The sequence below is a fragment of the Anopheles moucheti genome, chromosome 2 (assembly GCF_943734755.1).
Source record: "Anopheles moucheti chromosome 2, idAnoMoucSN_F20_07, whole genome shotgun sequence".
In the NCBI taxonomy this organism is placed as follows: domain Eukaryota; kingdom Metazoa; phylum Arthropoda; class Insecta; order Diptera; family Culicidae; genus Anopheles; species Anopheles moucheti.
The window spans coordinates 48,484,929-48,501,962 of NC_069140.1; the positions used below are offsets into that span (position 1 = coordinate 48,484,929).

General features: G+C 43.5%; 1 protein-coding gene across 1 annotated transcript in view; it reads right to left on the minus strand.

Moving 5' to 3' along the window:
• LOC128297467 (uncharacterized) overlaps positions 1-4,444 on the minus strand; it is a 44,172-nt gene extending 39,728 nt beyond the window's left edge. Inside the window, exons 1-2 of the mRNA XM_053033110.1 lie at positions 3,862-4,444; positions 2,283-2,446 (exon numbers count right to left, since the gene is read on the minus strand). Of these exons, the coding sequence (XP_052889070.1) occupies positions 2,283-2,446; positions 3,862-4,444 (747 nt within the window). The remainder of the gene's footprint in view (positions 1-2,282; positions 2,447-3,861) is intronic.
• Between the last annotated feature and the right edge of the window lie 12,590 nt (positions 4,445-17,034).

Below are 17,034 nucleotides of genomic sequence, written 5' to 3' on the forward strand. Positions count from 1 at the left end.
ACCCAAACGGTTAGTACAAGGTAATTAGATGCAGCCAAATTGATGCTCCATTAAAAAATTCTTTTGGGCAAAAAAGGGTCAAAAAAAGAAGAGAGAACTCATTGAGAGCAGAACGAACAAAACTAAGGAAAGTAAAAAAAGAAACTTCCAAAAAATACCATTGGGATGCAAAATGAAAGACCGTCCTTTTTGCACGTTTGTACAGAAAAAAGAAAGAACCATCTTCGGGCACACAACAAACAGAACGTAATATAATCAAATGTGAATTATCCGACATATTTTCGTCAGTTCAAAGTGCTGCCATTTAAACTGGACGTCGTATGGCAGGATTGAAAGGTACAAGCGGCTGTACTGTTCCGTTCTACCTACATCACCCGGTACAATCATAATCAACGTTATCGTCATTACAGTGCTTATTCTATTTCTTCCTCATTTTCCTTCCTTCCTTAAACGCAAGAAAGCTTAATACAAAAAATATGAAAACCCCAGAACACTTCGCCCGCTGCTCACTCTCGAGAAGTTGATTGCGGCGTGATTATGTAAATAAAACTGCATAAATTATGTTTTGCTTCGTTTCATTTCGTTTGCCTTCGAACTGGAAGCCTGGTTCTGGTTTGGTGCCGGGAGATACTGCGATACTGCTCGGTCGGGGGAGGTATTCGACGGGATGGTTGGCACGGTGGTGTGGTGTTTTTCTTTCGCACCTATCGTGTTTATAATCACACTACATAGAAAATTTCAGCAGACAATCATTGAAACGGGTGGTGAATACTGACCTCCACTAAGAATGATCTTCTGTGCACTGGCATTGTCGAAAAGGTTGCCTTCCTTTGGGGGGTGGAAAATGTAAGAAAGTAGTATGATGTATGCTGCCAATTATTCAGGGAGTGTTGTAAACCAAGACATTTTCACGGAAATATTACAACGTTTAATGAGATCATCTTAATCGTTACAAAAAAAAAATACCAAGTCTTGATTCTTGATATTAAAAATCACCATGAAAATCACAACACTGTTACCATGAATTGTGAAACGAGCAAAACTTCTTGCCTTCGAGAACCGTGTATGACTTTTTTGTTTGTGCTACGTAGGCGAAGTGTTTGCTAGCAGAGGAGTGAGTCTCTGACTTAATTAGCCAAACAAGTCTCAGCATGCAGTCCTTGAGGAGAGGTCTGCAGCACGTGTTACCCCAATCCTCTTCAGTTTCCATCGTACTTTTATGAATGGTAAATTTGTTGGTATTCGATTGATTCTATGAAATAAAATCACGTACCATCTTTCTGCTTCATCTGTTTGTGATCGATCAACAGAAGCGTTCACCTGAATAAGCAACGGTTTTGTGAAAAAGTTTACTGAATTTAGTGGTACGATAAAATTGGTTTCTCAAACTAGCACCGTGCCACATGAATTAATGAAATTGTGAACCGCCTGCTTCATCTTGAAACGCTGACAGTTGAGCTCGTTATGCTGACATGGCCAGGTTAGCAATCCTTTTCCATGAAACACGCTCCAGCATTTCTGTCCTCTACCACCGGCTACGGTCGATCTTTGACAGGTTGAGCTGCTCTTGATCGTGCCAACTAAATCAATGTGCCTCGTGCCGAATGGGATGCAAGCCGGCACCTTCTTGGTAGGACATGGACTTCACCACGTGCCTGATACATCGTATTCTTTTGGTCTTGAGGTCCGTGAGGATATTTGCTTCACTGAGCAACCTTCCGAGCAAGCTACCTCGTGGTTCATTCTCAATGCAGCTTCAATTGGCCGTATGTGACGAGAGCGTTGGCGTCTTCCGTCATTTTCATTCAAAACTCATGACCATAGAGGACTACCATATGTAAAAGAGTGTAATTTAGACTACATTTTGTGTCTTGATGGAGTGTTCTCGATTGTAGGAGTTCATTGAGCCCAAATTTCGCTGCATATCAACAAATTAAGCTTTTCAACTAATCCATTACTAGCCAAAACCATTTTTTTCTTCCGATGTCGGATGTTGTCAACAAAATTCTCTTCTTAGCCGCAATAACAATCTGAAGAGGTCTAACCCTGCCATTTCTTGCTTTCCTCTAAGAAATTCAGTCCTACTTACGGGAGTCCTGTCCTTTCGTGTCAAGATCGACGCCGCTGTCATAGCCAATACGCTTAAAACTCTCTAAGAAGTGAGACAGCCTGTGAAGTCCAATAGCGAACTCTTCGAACAGACATTGGTGGAAATTTTCTACGACGCCGATAGGAGTGTGCAGATGTGTAGAACTAAACGTGTCCTTGCTGTCTTTGCTTACCTTCATCCTTGGGCAAGGCCAAAAGAGCACCAGCTTCCGGTAGACGGTTGATAAGTGTGTCGATAGGCTGTCACAGTATCCGATGAAGCTGTCACTTTCGTCCGACATATAAACCACGGTCGCAAATGCGGGATCGTCCAGCCAACTTTCGAACGCAACCATATCTGTGATGATAGAAGGAGAGAATCGGTAAGTTGTCCGCAAAGCGGAACGTGTGTGCCAAATAAACACCTCATCGAAATGGGAATCGTAGAAAGCGAGTTCATTGTGCTTCTTAGTAAAATCTCGCGAAAGAGTTAAACAGACAAGTAAAAAAAAAAAAACAAATGCTATGCAATAATGCGTTCAGTGGTGGATCTTGGTGCGGTAAATGTTGTAACGTGATTTTTCCCCATACAAACACAACCGTTAGAAAATGAATTCCGGTGCAGAAATTTACGAAGCAACAGACAGAACCATAAGCATGCGTGTAGAGACGAGAAAAAAAACGGATCGAAACCGAAAACGATCCAACCGAAATCGAGTTGTTCGGTTCAGATTGGTGGCTAGGTTGGTTATCGAGAATCGGTTCAAGGCCCCGAGGCCCCGGCACGGTACGGTACGGCACAACGCTCTCAACCCGTCCCGCTACCGTTGACGGAACGGCGATGACGGATAAATTGGATTACGTCTGCGTAAAATAAAAAAGCAAATATATTAGATAGATAAATCAATTACTGGGGATGGTGTTCTGCTTGATCGCAAAACCGATGGTACCCGGGTACCGGAACCGGGCGTTGAATTCGTGGGATGTAACTGGCAGGAACGAATCAACCATTTCCTTAGCTATTTTGCTTTCGATTTTAGCGAAACGCGTCACCAGCTGGGGGCAATCATCGGAAGTCGGAAAACAGTCGGAGTGGTTAAAGTGGCGATACGCTAAGCGATCAGCGTAGGTCGTGAAGTTCATGGAACGCGGCTCGAAAATGAAGTCGTACGAATGGGTGCCGCTAGCGCACAGAAGTAAACAAAAAAAAAAACACACGAATGACATGGGAGGAAAGGGCTGCTATGGAAAATAAAAAATAGATTGCTTTCGTTCGAAATAAAGTTATTTATCGATTCGAAATAAAGTAATTACAACTTGACGATAACAGGATCGCATTAATTTCATTTCTCGCCTGAGATTGAGTGCTGGGTAAGGTGATTGACGCACGGTCAATTGGTATCGCCGTGCGAAGGTGGAAAAATGGTTTTGAAATTACAATCCCTACAGCAGGGCTCACTGTAACGCTCGTTGCATAGTATTTGCACTGGCAGTTAAACTTTGCCCACATAATTCACGCAAACTTTGTCCACTAATCGGGAAATGTAACTGTTGAGCTTACAAGAAAAGTGCCCCGAACGAACCAGATTGTCAGCTGTACGGACAAAGCGAAGTTAACCATTCAAACTTTCACGCTTGAATTCAATTTAAAACATTCACGAGCAGTGTCCCGAGTGTAAAGGAAAAGAAACACATTCAAACACACTTCTTATCGCAAGCTTGGAAGGCATAATCGGGCGAAGGTGTGTTCACGAACGCGGACAAGGAACTTACCGCGCCAGGCCCGGAACTGGATCAGCTTGTCGAAGCGAGAACGCGTCAGATTGTCGCTCTCGTCGTCGCTGTCGCTCGCCGCCACCGGTGGCCGGTTAGTTTGCAGCAGTTTGACAAAGTTGTGAAATCCTTGGCGTAGCTTGTCGATGGAAAAGTTTTCAGGTGCAACCACCAAAACCCGGCCGGCTGTGTTGTTCAGCATGTCACTGTGCGGATCGCCTTCGGTATGCTGATTGTCGGTCGTAGCTGGGGCTGGGGGCTGTGTGCGCACGAACGGCAACACCGCAACACGTTCGCGGGTGCTTGGGGCGCCCGTGGAGGCGAAACCGGAAACGTCGAAGGGCGTAGAACTGCCAGAAGTGGTAGCGCCGGTGGTGATCGTAGCAATATTGTCACTGCCAGCGGTGGAAAAGTTACGTACCGGGATGCTGCTGCTAGTGGTGCTGATGAGAGGACGTGGAAGGACGTGACCATCGATAGTGGCAAGATCAATGAACGAATTGAGGAAGAGCACTGCAAAGATCAGCAGTCTTTGGGTAACGTTGTACATGCGGCGCAATGGTGGCTTCATGTGGGTGACCATTGGTTCGCTCTCATTGGGTAGCACACGTCTCCTAAGCCGGTCCTGGCCGGGGTCCAGTGCAAACAGCGAACGGGGCAGTAATTTTCATACTCGTCCCCACCCTCGTTGTACGCTCGCCCAACCCGTGCCCGTTTGATATGTTGCGCCACTCGTTCGTTGGTGGCCAGTGATAAATTAGTTCGCTCGGTGCATTTTAATGAACGCGCCCGTCTCGGGTGACATCGACGATGGTCGGTGGCACACCCATCGCTATCTTAGTGTTGCATTATTTAATTAGCGCTACAATGATCAGCTCGTTAAGATGGTTCCAGCAGCGGCACCGTACTTAGCGCAAATGGCGATGGTCGTGCAGTTGGGTTCGCTTTCATCCGGATAGTGGCAGCAGGCGGGGTTGCATATTTGTAGCCAATCTAGCCAAACAAAGAGAAAGGAATATACCGATTATGAATGATTCAGGGAATCAAATTCAAATATAGGGAGTCAGCGATGGGTACGGATTAAATTTTTATTTTTATATCAACAGTTGATGATAAAACGCAGGAAACTGTTTGTTATAACATCGAATAAAAAATCCACAGATTTGCTGTACTGTGCAAAATTCACGCTGTGTTAACCTGCTGGAGCAAGGATCAGGAAACCGATTATGCGTGGAAATTGAGAATTTTTCCATCCTCTCCCGTGCGGTACGAGGCAATGGCAGCAAGCACCGCAGCAGCATCCAACCGTATCAGCTCTAGGTCGATGATTTATTTTTAACAATACGCGAAACGACAAATTTACTTACCATTATATTGGAAATTCAATCAACGCCTGCTAAACCCAGTTGTTCACGTATGAAATAGCATTAAGATGAGAAGACGTGAATGGCCCGTGCCTTCAATCGGTCGTGAAGTAATCATTCAATAGCAGAGAAAAGAAAACATAAAGCAACAAAGCAATCAAAACTGACACAGCCACCGAAGTTGATGGCGGCAGGCTTTTGTCTTTGCGATAGATACACAACCTTTTTGTTATTCGTCAGTTGATTTAGCTATCATAGCAAAATAAAACTTCCCGTTGGTTCCTGTTCGCGCCTATGCGTAGGCTATCCGCATTACGTACATTTGGTAATTGGGTTGCAGGAAGTTCGTGATATAGTATTAGTATTAGTATGTAAGGCACAATTGTAATTACGGTACCTGAAATACAGTAGTCTAAGTCGAACCATCAAGCGAATTACACGCAATTTTGTTAGCTATCGAAACATTGGTCCTTCGAACCGGATATCATAATTAGGATATTGGATCCAGCAGAACTATCCTAGTTAAGTGTAATCGAGTGGAACGATTTGGATTCAACCCGTTGAGAACTTGGTGTTACGTTTAGTGTGGTTGCACGGTAGCTGCAAGGACCGATAAAGGTTGAAACTGATCATCGTGAAAACGTGCTCGAGAACATTGACCTCTGGCGGGGTCAACCGAGATCATTCTACGTGAGTGCCGGTACGCGTGTGTTACGTTGTCCGTGGAAGTGACGTGGAGGTAGATCAGATCAACCAGTGAAGCAACCAGATTAACACCAGTGCGCGAGATAAAGCGAATTTATCCGACCGTTTGTAATCCGTAATAAGTGGTATTTTGTGCGTGACGTACGCGCAACGATAGAGGTGGAGTGTGCGTGAGTGCAAGATCTGTGTAAGCGGCAGAGGTCAACCATTGCGTAGCGGAGCTACAGTGTGGTGCGCACAAGTGGAAGTTTGCGAAATTGCAGTACTTTTCAACGTGACGCAAAATGCCCGTAACAACGGATAAAACTGTGCGACAGCTTACTAGGGTGTACAAAGATCGCTTGGCGAGTATAGAGATTTTTGAAGAGTTTGTGAGAGAGTATACCGATGAGGATCTACCGCAAAATGGCGGACAGTTAGCGTCTTTGGAAGAAGCTAAAATGGCGTATGAAAAAGCTCGTGAAAAACTGATAATGGACTATGACGAGTGTGATGAACAAGCCTTATTAAAGGACAGGAAGCAATTTTACGCAAAATATCATAAGGTGAAAGGTTTCTTGCAAGGGAAACGAGAAAGTACCGAACATAGACCAATCGCGAACAGTACAATGGCCAACAACTCGACGATTAATTCACAAGTGCGTCTTCCTAAAATCGAACTTCCTGTGTTTAATGGCGACAGTACGCAATGGATTAGCTTCAAAGATAGATTTACGGCAATGGTGCATGATGTGAGTGAAATATCGAATACGATGAAGCTGCAATATCTGTTGGCGTCACTGAAAGGAGATGCAGCTAGGTTATTCGATCACGTCCAGTTGGTGGAGGAAAATTACGACGCTACGTGGCAAGCGTTGTTAGATCGATTCGATGACCAAAAGATGCTGAAGAGAGATTACTTCCGGGCCCTGGTGGATCTTCAACCGATGGTGGGACCAACTGCTCAAGAATTGACCCGCATTGTCAACGAATCAAAGCGGTTGATCCTAGGCATGGAGCGTTTAAAGGAACCGGTAGCAAACTGGAACACACCATTGTCCAGTCTGGTAAGATACAAGTTTGATGAAGAGACACTAATGGCCTATGAACTGATTGCAGCGGACCAGAAGGATGACATGTACACCGAGCTGCTCCAGTTTTGCGAGAAGAGAATAAAGATTCTGAACAGCAGAAACAAAAGTAATAAGGTCGATACGAAGCCGCCAATCGATGCTCATCAACACGACCGTTCTACGCAGAAGAAGGCAATGGCAAACCAACGACGAGCATTTATACCCTCCGTAGCATGTGCAGCACAGTCTCAACGCGATGTTTCAATGGAGTGTCTGGTGTGCAAGGTTAATCACCCTATATCGAAATGCGACAAATTCAAAACCTTACCAACAACAGAGCGTCAGAGGATCGTCAGAGAGGGATTATTGTGTTTTAAGTGCCTCGGCAAACACCATCAAGCCAGATTCTGCAAGTCAAGGGTGAATTGTGGAATTTGTAAGAGACGACATCATACGTTAGTGTGCAACAGTGAAAAGGAGCAAGAAGTGGCCAAAGTGAACACACCTATTACCGCCATTTCTCATACTGCAGTAGGCCCTAAGAAGATGATTTGGCTTTCGACAGCCCAGGTCTTAGTATACAACGGTGAAGGTAGCGAAGTGCCGGCTAGAGCATTGTTGGATCAAGGGTCTCAGTCCAATTTTATAAGCGAGAGATTGGTACAGCAGTTGAGGTTGAAAAAACGTAGAATCCATAAACCGCTATCCGGGATAGGACATATGTCCCTGAAGGCAGAAAATATTGTGACGGCAACTATTAAGTCGCGAGTGTCGGAGTTTGTTGTCTCTATTGACTGGTTGGTCCTGAGCAAGATAACTGCCAATTTTCCGGCTCAGACAAGGAGAACGGGGTATTGGAACATCCCCAAGGAAGTGGAATTAGCGGATCCACTGTTCTACGAAAGCGAGCGGATTGATTTGTTGATCGGAGCGGAGTTGTTCGCTGAGCTCCTTCAACAAGGACAACTAAGATTAGCTCCTCAGTTACCCACGTTGCTAGAAACAAGACTTGGATGGATAGTGATCGGCAAGGAAGAATGTATGCAGGAAGATTCGAATGATGAGCTTGTATGTTCTTGTGTGAATGAAGAGGACCTCGGAGTTTTGATGGAAAGATTGGCAAGTTTGGAGGCAGTTCCTGAAGAGCGCGTTTGGAGTATCCAAGATGAAGAGTGCGAAGCTTTGTATCTGAAAACCACGCATCGCAACGAAGAAGGCAGATACGTAGTAGAGCTTCCGAAGGTTTCGAATTTTGAATCGATGCTTGGAGATTCACGATCAACCGCGTTAAGGCGTTTTAAAGCAATTGAACGGCGTTTAGAAGGAGATTCCAAGCTTGAGGCCGCATATAAGGAGTTTATGACGGAATATGAAGGATTAGGACACATGACAAGAGTGTCTACGTATGATGAAGCCGTCGCTGTAGATGATGGGCCACATTTCTACTTACCTCACCATGCTGTATGGAAGGCAGATAGCACGACCACTAAGTGTCGAGTCGTATTTGACGCGTCGTGCAAGAGCAGCAGTGGGTACAGTTTAAACGACATTTTGTTAACCGGGCCGCGGTTGCAAGATGATCTCGAGTTGATTTTGCTGCGTTTTCGTTTCTGGCCTGTGGCGGTGGTGGCTGATGCTGAGAAAATGTACCGCCAAGTATTGGTGTCGGAGAAGGATAAAGAACTACAACGAATCTTATGGAGAGAGAACACCTCAGAACCTATTTCGGTATATCGATTAAATACGGTCACGTATGGAACTGCTTGCGCTCCGTTTTTGGCCATACGTACGCTGAGGAAGGTTTTCGAAGATGAAGGAAAGAGGTTTCCTAATGCAATGAGGTGCTGTAATGACTTCTATGTAGACGATCTGCTGTCGGGTGCAGATACCAAGGAACAAGCAAGTAAAGTGGTAGAAGAGTTGAGTAATCTTCTAAATGCGGGAGGTCTGTGCCTTCGTAAGTGGGCCTCCAATGAACCAGAAGTGCTTGCTAACATACCACAACAACATATCGCAAAGGCAGTGCATCACGAGTTGGCGATTGAATCTAACAGTTCGATATCAACGTTGGGATTGTTGTGGACACCTACGGTAGACAGCCTTCAAGTTCAAGTACGGGTACCAGACAAGGAAGTATGTACAAAACGAGAAGTTTTAGCTAGTATAGCAAGGATTTACGATCCTCTAGGCTTCCTTGATCCGGTGAAGATGAGGGCCAAACTCTACATGCAGCACATTTGGAGGTTGAAGGATGAACAAGGAAAACCGTGGAATTGGGATACTAAGCTGCCAACAGAATTGCTCGCGGAATGGCAAACGTATTGGTCACAGTTGCCATTACTGGCTGGAGTGAAGTTTCCGAGAACAATCATAGCCATCGACGCTAGTAAAATTGAATGCCATATATTTTGCGATGCATCGGAGAAAGGTTACGGGGCTTGCGTTTACATCCGTAGCTATTCATCACCAAATGAAGCGACAGTGAGGTTAGCGGTTTCGAAATCGAAGGTGGCACCGTTGGCACAAAGGTTAACCATAGCGAGACTAGAACTATGCGCAGCACTCCTTGGCAGCAAGTTGATTGAGTTAATCAAACGAGCGTTACCTGTATTAGTATCAACTACGTTGTGGACAGATTCAATGACGGTTTGGCACTGGATAAGCTCGTCACATAATGATTGGAAAACGTTCGTGGCGAACCGTGTATCGAAGATCCAGAAGCTCACAGAAGGTTGCCAATGGAGACACGTTCCAGGGAAGGAGAATCCCGCTGATTTGGTGTCTAGAGGTGTTGATCCACAAGTTTTCATCGAGGCTCAGTTATGGTGGTCGGGGCCATCATGGCTTTCTCTATCAGAAGACAGTTGGCCAGAGGTTCCAAGTAAGGCCAGACTGATTCCTATGACGGGTGAAGAACGAGCAAAGGTGATAGTAGTGTCTTCGACGAACGCGGAAGAAAGTTTTGGTGATCGTGTGTTTTCGCGATATTCAGCGTATACGAAACTTCGCAGAGTGGTTGGATATTGTTTGCGATACTTGAATGCCTTACAAAGGCGTACGAAGGCACCAGAAGCAACAGAGGAGCTCACGACATATTTAAGCACCGAGGAGCTGAGGAAGGCGGAAGTAGCAATATGTCGACTGGCACAAAGGGAGAGATTCAGCGATGAATCGAAAAAGCTGCACCAAAAGGGATTGATCCCACGTTCTTCGGCATTATGGGCGTGTAATCCTTATGTGGACGAAGACGGATTGATTCGCGTGAATGGGAGGCTGAAAAATGCAAAGCTGGATATGGCAATAAAGTACCCTATTGTCATACCGAAGGATCATCCGTTGGCAAGAATGTTAGCAACACACTACCACCTCAGCTTGTTACATGCAGGGCCACAATTGATGCTGACATCGTTGCGGCAACGGTTTTGGGTGTTAGGCGCAAGAACAATGGTCCGGCGAGTTCATCGGCAGTGTGTACAATGCTTTAAGTGTAAACCGAAAACGATTGTACAACCCATGGGAGATCTTCCTACATCGCGAGTGACGGAAGCGCGACCGTTCTCAGTAGCTGGCGTGGATTACTGCGGGCCAGTTTATATAAAGGGGAATTCACGAAAGGCAAGTCCTACGAAGGCTTATGTTGCCGTCTTCGTTTGTTTCGTCACACGTGCTGTTCATTTAGAACTGGTCTCAAACCTCAGCACTGCTGCATTTATCGCTGCGTTACGGAGATTTGTATCCAGAAGGGGTCTTGTAGCTGAACTTCATTCGGACAACGGGACTAACTTTAGGGGAGCAGCCAATGATCTAAAATCGCTGTTTGATTTGCTTAAGTCATCTGCATTTCAGGAACAGGTACATTCTTGGAGCACCGAACAAGGCTTGACATGGAAGTTTATCCCGCCGGGTGCACCTCACTTCGGAGGCTTGTGGGAAGCGGCGGTCCGGTCTATGAAGCATCATCTGCGACGAGTGCTTGGAGACAATTCCGTCTCCTATGAGGATATGACCACGCTTCTGACGCAGATTGAGGCGTGCTTGAATTCCCGTCCGATCACACCGATGTCAAATGACCCTTCGGATCTGGAAGCGTTGACGCCAGGTCATTTCCTAACCGGGACGAGTTTACAGCAAGTTCCGGATGTGGACATACGAAATATTCCCGAGAATCGTTTAAATCACTGGAGAGCAACACAACAACGATTGCAACACTTCTGGGAACGATGGCGTGTGGACTATTTGCAACAACTACGGTCGAGAAATAAATGGAAGGGTCTGGTTACGAAAATTCAACCTGGGATGATGGTTATCATACGCGATGATAATGTTCCACCGAATAGCTGGCCGTTAGCGAGAATCACGGAGATTCATCCAGGGAAAGATGGAATTGTAAGAGTAGCCACGTTACGCACGGCTAACTCAGATAAAGTCAAGAGGCCAGTAGCTAAATTATGTATACTTCCTTTTGAAGAGGTTGAAGAAGACAATGCGAACGAATAGAGAGGAATTGAAAAAGATAGTTTTTTTTTTTTTGAATTGTTAAAAAGGGTAATTTTAAGGTGGTCGGGATGTTCGCGCCTATGCGTAGGCTATCCGCATTACGTACATTTGGTAATTGGGTTGCAGGAAGTTCGTGATATAGTATTAGTATTAGTATGTAAGGCACAATTGTAATTACGGTACCTGAAATACAGTAGTCTAAGTCGAACCATCAAGCGAATTACACGCAATTTTGTTAGCTATCGAAACAGTTCCTTTTTATCCTAGAAAATATACCCAGTGTATTTTTGATTCTGAGAATGAAAGATTTGAAGGGCACCGGTCTTTACCCGACCGGATTGGTTTAAAATCCCATCAAAGCCCGTAGCAAAGGATTGAATATCTGGTAAAATAAGTCATTTTTTTTTGTATAAAACAATACTTCAAAGTTTATTACCTTATTCGTATACATTTGCTTACATTATGAATTTCCTATTAATGCACCATGCCGTTGTTACCCTGTCAGCTGTTTTAGCTCATCTTTTGAAACGTTATGATTTAATTCATTATTTAAAACACACTGGACGTATTTACTAAAAATTGACAATATTGTAATTCGGTTTTTTGTACTCATAAGTTTTAGCTCCGGTTTCATTAGCATTTTAATTTCGTGATCTTTAATGAATTGGCAAAAATAGTTCCCAAAGTTTTGTTTCTAATTTCACAATCCTTTAGTTTATGTTCAATGCTTTCCACACATTTGCAATTTTCGCAGTTAGGATGCTGTACCATTTTATATTTAAATTTTAATTCCTGAGTGTACATTCTTTCATTAACCAACTTATACATAATACTTCTTTCGCTAGAACTAACCTTATTTACATTGATGTTTCTCCTTACCTTGTGCCATTGCAATGTGGGATGTTTTTGTATTATTTGTGGTATTGTAATTGTACTACTGATGAATTTTTGGACTGCTTTTGTGCTTGAGTTTTTTATCTGATAGATAAGCCATCTCAATTTTAATAGTTTTGATACACGGATTCTGTTTTGGAATGTCTGCTATGTATGGTGGATTTTGAATGTGATTTGATAAATTTCTACTGTATGTCATCTAGTAAGCCAGAAATGGCAGGCATGACCTTGTGGGTAATTGCACCAAGAAGAAGATGAAGCTTTCCGCAAACTCATAACAATGAAGTAAACCTACAGTCTGATTTTAAAGCTTTTCCAAGGGCATCTAAAAAGTATCGATAAGCCAACAGTGTAGCAAGAAACAAACCACAGTTCACAGTTTCCAAAGGTGCTCCAATGAAAGCAGTAATAATGCCAGCTACAGGGGACTTCCATGTTGTTTTTAGGATACTATCAAACAGTAGACCAGCATCCCACTACAGCTCAATGCTCCGGTTGAAGTGATCTCAACGGGAGGCTTTTTCACTCGTCGGCGGCAAGCAAGTTCGCCACGTAAGCCTGCCGGTATGCGGTTGTGCCCTTGCATCATATCAGTGAACTTTAGTAAAAATCCTTTCGAACGCCGATGGTCGACCCTGAAACCCACATAACCATCACCTACCGATACCGCAGGAACTGCCAGGGGAGCGCAACAGAACGGGAGTGCGGGCAAAAGCCATACCGATCAAATGTTGAAATAATTACTTTTCTCAAAAGCACTTTCAAAGGACTTTTAATTAATTCCACGACGGGTTGCACGGCCAGTGGAAACACAGGTTTGCCACATCCTGAGCAACCACTCGGTTAAGCGGAGCATTCATAAGCACTCGTGCGCGTTTCTGCTGCCCCGTTCTGTCTTTCCGGAAGGTGATCCTCTCCGGGGAATCCTTACAACGTTTAACCTTCGACGTGAAACAGTCGACTGTGGTATGAAATGCGCAAGGAAGGATGGGAAGGAACGGCGTATGAATAAAATACGGCTGACGGAGTGAGAAAAAAAAGCGCACACACGCAAACATTATGTAGGGAAAGAAACCTGAATCGTTATGTGTCACGAGTTGTTGCCTTCGGGAGGTACCCGGTGCAAAGACTATCCGTACCATCGTTTGGCGTTCGCTGAAGGATAATATCTTTCGTCAACCGACTCAACTTCCGCCGCTCGGAGGAACGGCAACAGCGGGACGAAATGATGCAAGGGCAGATGCACACATGCAAGCGGCGACACATTCATAACCGATTGCATAGGACCTTCGGAGTGTTCGGTGCACGGCATTGGGGCATAAGCTTCCAGCTCTCGACCGGAAAGGATGCCAACTTGGTTACGTAAAAATAAATGCATATGTAATGAAGCGCATAATCGCTACTCCCTGTGTGCACGCCCATCCTTTTGCGAGAACGTTTTCTTCCGTCACTGCACCCGGATGGCCATGGAGGCGGAAGTGGATCCCAGAAGTGGATGCGACAGAGAGCAATGAATCCTTCTGCGCGCTACACAACCGCAACCGATGTTGCACGTTGCACTGTCGATGATGATATAGGTGATGGCCACGGATAAGGCGTATGATTGTGGCCAGTTGACAAGCGGACAGCAGCGGTGAGATGGATTTACAGCGAATAGATGAAGAGGAGCGTGAAATAAAATGTGTAACCTTTATTACGTTCGGGATGAAATACGCTTTACCGGGCACTTTAGAAGACGGAGCATTAGTTTTCTAACAAACGGGAAGGTACTGCTAGCGGGCTTATGAAAACATTCCCAACCCAACCGGCTGCATCATAACGTGCGGAATGGATCGTTGCATCACATTACACATCCGCAGAGACTGGATGAGGGTGTCCATGAAAGCAAAAAAAAAACACTAACCACTTTTCTTAGTTCCTTTTCAAAAAAAACACCCGGAAGATGTTCGATGCTACACTGTACGCAGTGTCACTAACATGCCTTGGAATGCAGTGCGTTTTACGTTAGTCTGGCAGTTCACACCGTGCCCAATCCTATTAATATTAATAAGCAGTTGATCAAAGCCTAATGCAGCTAAAGGTCAGCCACGGTAGTGGACGTGGAATTGTGTAACCTTGAGGGATTTATGGCGCTGCCAGGAATCGATACGAGACTTATTCATGCTTTACACTTTCCTTTTATTCTTAATTTTTCAATAGCTCGTTACCTTATAGTGATTGTGATTAGATACAACTGGTTGAAATATCAAACAAACGGCTCAAGTCCTTTTGTGTGCTTCGGTTAATGATTTCTAAAATGGCTCAGTTGAGAAGGTGCGGTCGATGCAATCCATAAGGTTGGATTATCTAACGAAAACGTAAGGATTGGTTGTGACGATGAGACCGTTATCGGAACAGATTGAATTTGTTTTATTTTATGATCGCCACTTCGAAGTTTTGTTTGGGTTGAAAATCCTAGTGCCATAACTGATATGAGATCTGATTACTTATTTAAAAGCTATTAATGAAATAATCTTTTTTGTAGCTAGAATTCCGAAAAACAAAAAAGCTCATGCTTTATCAAAGTATTGCAGATGATACCATGAACTTCAATAAATGAATTGAGAATAGATTACTTATATAACTGTCTGTTATAAATGCTACAAAAGAATGAAGCTTTGTCTATCATTTAGAACCAAAATTACAATTTTCACGATAAACCATGTTTACCAAAAGTTTAAAATCTTTATTTTAATCCGTTTATACTGCGTTGTTTCATGCGATTGTAGATTTCCTTCTCTTCCACTATCGTCAACGGACTACGGGAAATATTTGGCTCGGACAGTTCTAAATTTATTGCTCACGAATCAACCTTACGCACGGATAGTATTGGGAGTGGTCGGTTTGAATTTTGTAATAAAACGCGCAATAAATATAAACACGACGTTTAAAATGAATTTTGCTTCCACGCGTTTCTATCTCTGTCCCGGTAGCTTGTCATTTAGAATTGCTAAGCCGGTTTCCTTTTTCGTTCGCGTGAGCTAGGTCGGACGTATTGGCGTGTTGCATTGTTCATAAACAAACGGTATCATCGCATCGTACTAAAATGCAGATGCACCAATGTTTATGACCATTCAAAAGCCTCCGGTTAATGCACAAATGTCGTACGAAATGCCGTCTCCGTGGAACAACGGAAAGAGGGAAATAAATTTGCTACACGTTCGCTTCATTCCGTACCCGGGATGGACATTAACTAAAACGGGGAGTTAATTTGATGCTCATTTTATGATCATTTCCCCAGCCAGACGAGAACGTATCGATTTCTATGACGACCGCTGTTAGATTGAATGGCCATCCAGAGGTTAGCACGATTGCTCGTGAGTGTACTGCGGTAAGAACAGCTGTTAATTGCAGGCCGCTGGCAGATGGTTCGTGTTTATATACGCTTTGACGGGATTTTACAACTCAATTAAAGCTTATGGGAAATTAAAATCTATTAGAGGTACTGCTGTAGCAATTGATGACACCAGGCAGGGATTTATATATGTATCAGCGAATTGTTGTTGAGAACATCTGCTGTGGTAGCAAATCGTTATTCTGATACTTTGTCGTTGGTTTACATTGCATCAGGTACTTCAAAAGGGGGGGTTGGAAAATAGTTGGATTGTATTTTTTGCTAACTTAAATATAATGCGAATTAACGTTTGCTTTCTGCCTATATATGTTAAGAGTAGTTGGGCATGCGTATGATATTTAACTGAATTACGGTAAGAAGGTAGAAATATTGATTTAAGTATTGCTGCTTTGGACGTAGAGTATTTTTAATCATTAATTTGGTAATTATTGTAGGAAATCTTTGGCCATCAATTGAGCCAATAAAAGAACTATTTACTATCAAGCTTTTGTAAATCATTCAAAAACGTGTCAACATATTGTTAGGGAAATGATCTTCCCTACGACTAATTATTGTAAATAATAAGGTCAAGACATGAAAGAATCCTAAAGTTAATGGATTTTAGTCCTTAAAGTAATCATGTATCAATGATGAGTCGTTTCCTTAGCTTATCTACGTACCAAGGTAGGAGTAAAAATGCATTACAAAATAATTCTAATATTACATTAACCTGTGTTTATCTTAGCCAATTGTGTGAGCATGTAGTAGTAGTAGTAGTAGTAGCAGTAGTAGTAGTAGTAGTAGTAGTAGTAATATTTCGTTTATTGTTGAGAACGAGACGATATTTCTGTTATGTAACTAATTTTGATTATTTTGATTTGAAAGAAATGCGCTTAACTTGTAACTTGTGGAAGGATCGTTATCGTTTGCCTAAATAAACATATGAACATCGAAAGGCGCGATTCACGAAACCGGAAACAAACGCGCGTGCATAAGGTTATGGGAAAATAGCGCAAAGGCAAGAGCAACGCAATGAACCAAACCATGCGGATCGGCCATAAAAACAAACCAATGATCGGCCATAAAAGAGGCTCGTTCAGTCAAAACAAATTGCTAGGCGGATAGGATATGTGCTTCTAACACATGTTTAGGCAAAACACTGAATCCTTGATGGTTTATCAACCAGATAACACTTGACTTTAGACTAATTATTTGATTAGGATCAAAAGGAGAATATCGCAGAAAAGAAAGGTCGCGATCGACTTCACCAATACGTTTCAAAGTTTAT